Source organism: Mus pahari, chromosome 15, assembly GCF_900095145.1.
Source record: "Mus pahari chromosome 15, PAHARI_EIJ_v1.1, whole genome shotgun sequence".
NCBI lineage: Eukaryota > Metazoa > Chordata > Mammalia > Rodentia > Muridae > Mus > Mus pahari.
The window spans coordinates 73,001,800-73,006,774 of record NC_034604.1 but is presented as its reverse complement, the minus strand read 5'-3'; the positions used below and the strand labels follow the sequence as shown (position 1 = coordinate 73,006,774).

Here is a 4,975-nt window from a genome sequence, read left to right as displayed (position 1 = left end):
ACTCACTTTGTAGACCAGGCTGGCCTCGAACTCAGAAATCCGCCTGCCTCTGCCTCCCAAGTGCTGGGATTAAAGGCGTGCGCCACCACGCCTGGCTCACATTTGTTTTCTTGAGGAATTCAGACTGCCTTCTGAACTGGCTGGCCTGTTTACCTTACCATTGGCATGTGGGCCAGTTCTGGCTTCCCTACGCCTTGCCAGGCCAGTACTTTTGCTTTTTAAAGTGACCAAGATGTGCAGCATCCTTTCATGATTTGTAAAAGTATGTTTAGATCATTTATTTGCTCATTTAAACTGAATTATTTTTCAGTTTTAAAGATGCATCATATTTTATGTGTATGAGTATTCTTTCTGCATGTATGCTTGTGTACTATGTGTGTGCAGGATAGATAGCTTCCATATGAGTTTTCAGAACTGAACCTGGAGCCTCTGCAACAGCAGCAAGTGCTTTTAACTACTGAGCGTCTCCTCAGTCCTGTTCAGTTAGGATGAGGTCTTTATTTTGGATATATCAGAAATGTAATTTAAAAAAATTCCCCTCATTCTTTGTGGAATTTTTGCTCTTTTGATGGTGCCTCTGGAGACATTAACTTTGTTAAAGTCTGCCTAATATACTTTTTCTTTTGTTGTGTGTACTTTTTGGTGCCATAGTGAGGCTCTCTTGGCAGATCCAAAGCCATCAAAATGTATTCCTAGGTTTTCATCTAAGAGTCTGCAGTTTAGCTTCTGTTTCAATGCTAAGTTCTGATGCCGGAAGGAGAGTCAAGCATCATTCTTGCACGGTTGTAGTTTCCTCGGCACTGCCTGCGACAAATGATGCTGTGATGTGTTAACTAGCTCTGCTAAAATGGTATTTGTATGTGTGCATGTTAGTTACACTTCTTTCTTCTTTTTAAAGGAAAATCCCCAAAATGTTTCAAATTCCTGTGCAGAATCTTGACAACATCAGGAAGGTGCGGAAGAGGGTGAAAGGCATCCTTGTGGATATTGGCCTTGACAGCTGCAAGGAGCTGCTGAAGGTGAGTGACAGGTGACGTCGAGGCCAGAGAGTGGCCAGGTAACGAGGAGGCCAGTGTTGGAGGTCACAGAGCAGACCTTTGGAGCGGAGATTGGAGAGTTGAGAATGAATAAAATTCCTCCAAAAATGGCATTTCCTAAAGCTTTGAAAGACAATAGGATGGAATCTAAGAGATGTAAGGTAATGACAAATCACTACAGTAAAGTACTGGCAGCCTACAGAGCTCTCTGAGAAGGAACAGAAACTATCGGGGTGGGGGTGGGGATTGGGGGGGCCTCTTCAACAATACTTATACTCACCTACTTACTGTTAGGAATCCTGGTAACTTAGTTGTTTACTACTAGATTTCAGTTACAAATAAAGCCTAATGCAAAGCCTGAAGTATTTTTTTTTTTTAAAAGATTTATTTATTTACATGTAAGTACACTTCAGACACCCCAGAAGAGGGCATCAGATCTCATTACGGATGGTTGTGAGCCACCATGTGGTTGCTGGGATTTGAACTCACAACCTTCAGAAGAGCAGTAGGCGCTCCTAACCGCTGAGCCGTCTCCAGCTGAAATATTCTTAATAAGGTTAAGAAACTGGCCAGGAGATATAGCTCAGAGGCAGAACACTTACTTAGTTTGCATAGATATCTGAACCAAACTTTCTACAAAATGTAAAAATTCAAATGGATACCTTCTCTGTTTCCACAGCCAAGAATGAAGTAAGCACAGAATGATCCATGGCTATGAGTGACAGCAGCTTTGTTTAATATTTCTTGAATTGTCCATGCCATCAACATAATCTCAGTGTTATGACAATGAACTGACCAAAAGTGTGTGACTATGACCTTAATTCACCCTTGACCTGTTGCTGTGCAGTACTGGTTTTTATATAGATGTGCATGTTGTGTCATACAACAATCCAATGATAGCATTGTAGTGAGAATTTTGGTTTCTTTGGAAAACCCAGAAATAAAAGAAACATTATGGGACTATGATTTTGTCTTAGTCCCAGGTGTGGGACATTGTGCTGCTTCAGATTGTCCACAGCCTCTAACTATGATTTGCCTCGTGCTCTATCTAGCAGGGACATGATTTTGCTAGTGGCAGATAGTTTCTGTGATTGAATGACATTTGGAATTCCGGGGACTTTTCAGAGGATATATAAATGGCCCTGAGAGTTGGGGGCTTTTGGTAGGTTTTTTGGTTACGGTTTGTTAAGTAGTTGTACATAAAGAAGAAGAAATTAGATATACTGACAGTGAGGATCAGACTTGCCCCACGGAACTTGAAACCCCTCTTGGTTAATGTTCTTCTGTCTGAAGGACTTCCTTTAAGCCTTGGTGTCAGTCAGCTCCGCTCCATTAGCTGTCTGTCCTTTCTCCCTCAAGTAAGGTTTTATCTATGGCCATAGACTTTGAGATGGTCTCACTGTGTTATGATGAAAACCAGGCTTGCTTTGAATTCGCAGAAGTCTGCCTGCTTCTGTCTGCAGTGTCAGAATAAAAGGCGTGTGTTGCTGTGCCTGGCTTAGATTGGCATTTTTGTTACAAAAATCTAACATCCTTTTCTATTTTTAAAAAAGATTTACTCATGTATATGGGTGCTCTATCTGTATAATGTACACCTGCATGCCAGATAAGGGCATTAAATCACATTATAGATGGTTATGAGCCATCACGTGGTTGCTGGGAATTGAACTCAGGACCTCTGGAAGAGTAGTCAGTGCTCTTAACGGCTAACCATCTCACCAGCCCCTGCTTTTTACATTTTTTAAATTATGCTTTATGTGTTTGGATGCTTTGGTTATGTGTATGTATGTATACCATGTGTGTGCCTTGTGTCTGCAGAGAGCAGAAGAGGGCATGGATCACCTGGAACTGAAGCCATCATATGAGTTCTGGGAATTGAACTCTGGCCTTTTGTAAGAGCAGCACCTGATCTTGGCTGTTGAACCATCTCCTCTACCCCTCTTTTTTTATTTTAAATCTTTATTTTTATTTTATGTATATGCGTATTTTGCATGTATGTCTGTGTACTAACAGAAGGATGTGTTGGATCCCTTGGTACTGGAGGTACAAGCAGTTGCCAGTTGCCTTTGCTGAGCACTGGACCTGGTCTGCTGGAAGAGGGCTCTTAACCACTGAACTCTCTCTCAAGCCCCCTCCTTCCGTCTTTCCTGCTTCTCCGTCTCTCTGATGCCTACCTGACACTGCTTGTGCTCCTGGTTTGGCGTAATGGTTTACTTCTGATTAGAGAGCTGAAAGGTTTTGATTGGATACTGAACGTCATTTGTGTTATAATTGCTGGGTTTTGTGTGGTCTCCTGCTGTGGTGGGTAGTTTTATATCCGCCTGACACAAGCAAGAGTCATCTGAAAGAAGACTGAGAAAATGTCTCCATGAGATCCAGCTGTAGGGCATTTTCTTAATTAGTGATTGATAGGGGAGGGCCCAGCCCATTGTGGGTGGTGCCAGTGCTGGGCTGGTGGTCCTGGGTTTTATAAGAAAGCAGGCTGAGCAAGCCATAAGGCAGAGTTCTAGCATTGGTGTAGGTAAAGGTAGTATATTAATTACCATTGGTCATTAACTGTTAATTGGAATTAACTGACTCAGCTAATTCCTTCTTGATTATTAAAGGTAATTCTTGATTATAAAGACAGTACTATAAACTGTAAATGTTATAAAATGTAGCTAATTGTTAGGTAGAGAGTGAAATTTAATTGCCACATTTAGAGCAGTTGACCTATAGTACTCTGTTGTTGAGCTTCCAGTCTCCTTGCATATGGGTGTTTGTTACAGGGTTTATTTCCCCATGTTTGTACTGGGTGGTAACTTTGCTGGATTTTTGGTCACCTTTGTCTTGTCATAAAGACAAGACAAAGTATGTAGTCTACTGACTGGCCCAAAGTCAGGACTTGGGAGTGTTGCTGATGACAACAGGCTCATCTGGTCCTACCATTTACCTAGCCAATAGCAGGCATTCCTTAGTGACCACAGAAGCAGGCCCTTCATCCTTTTGAAGTGTCACCTTTCAAAGTAGTAAACTTTCCAGGTGCTGCCTCACGACAGCCCTTTTCTTCCGGCTTTTCTGAGCCCTCCTTTGGCCTTCCCAATTGTATTTTTCTTTTCTCTGTTATGATGCCAGAAGGTTACAGCATGCAGGTGGTTCTGTTGCTTCCGCTGCAACTGTGCTAGGTCCAGTTCTGTGAGGATGGCCTGTCCTTGAACATGCCCTTCATTGGCTCTTGTTCTGGATTCCATGGGGTGACTCTGAGGGCACTGCGTACCTCGAGGTTGTACCTGCTTCTTGACACACTTGCATGTTTTTCCTGAGTGCTCTGCTGCACACACACAGAGAATAGGTTTTTAACCTTCTATTTAGAAAAGTGCCATGGGCCACGTGAACTTAGATGTGGAATTCTCTGGCACATCTCCCTCAACAACTGCTGTCCAGCCTGTGGAACAGTTTTATTCCAAGCCTCTTTTCCTTTATCATTCTGCAGTTTTGCACTCTGCTCGGTCCTTGCTTGCTTACCCCAGTGGCAGTGTGGGCTGCCTGTCTCTCCTGTCTCTCCTGCTTGTGGTCAGGCCAGGCTGAGTTTGCTCCAAGTTTTCTAATTACCCCCCCTCTCATATTTTATTCAGGGTCAGCAAGTGGGAGAAAATAAAAGAGGTTATTACAAAACAGAGGGAGTGAGGCATTCTGGTAGATTTTGACGCTACAAAAAACGACCTCACTTTAATTCCAGCTCTGTCAATTACTAGGTAAATAAGTACATTAACATATGTATATCAATTCCCCTTTGCCAAATGAGGCACAAAAAAAAATCCTTTTTTTAAAAAAATTGGATATTTTCTTTATTTACATTTCAAATGTTCCCCTTTCCCAATACCTGTCTTCCCCAACTGTGAAACGGAGCTTGGAATCGCTCTCATTGATTGGGTCCCCAGAGCCTTTTTTTTTTTTTT

The 4,975-nt window shown here is 42.3% G+C and overlaps 1 protein-coding gene across 1 annotated transcript in view; it reads left to right on the top strand.

Moving 5' to 3' along the window:
* The window catches only part of Adnp2 (ADNP homeobox 2), a 24,447-nt gene that overhangs the window by 8,342 nt on the left and 11,130 nt on the right, over positions 1 to 4,975 (top strand). Inside the window, exon 2 of the mRNA XM_021214873.1 lies at positions 899 to 1,019. Within this exon, the coding sequence (XP_021070532.1) occupies positions 912 to 1,019 (108 nt within the window). The 5' untranslated portion in view covers positions 899 to 911. The remainder of the gene's footprint in view (positions 1 to 898; positions 1,020 to 4,975) is intronic.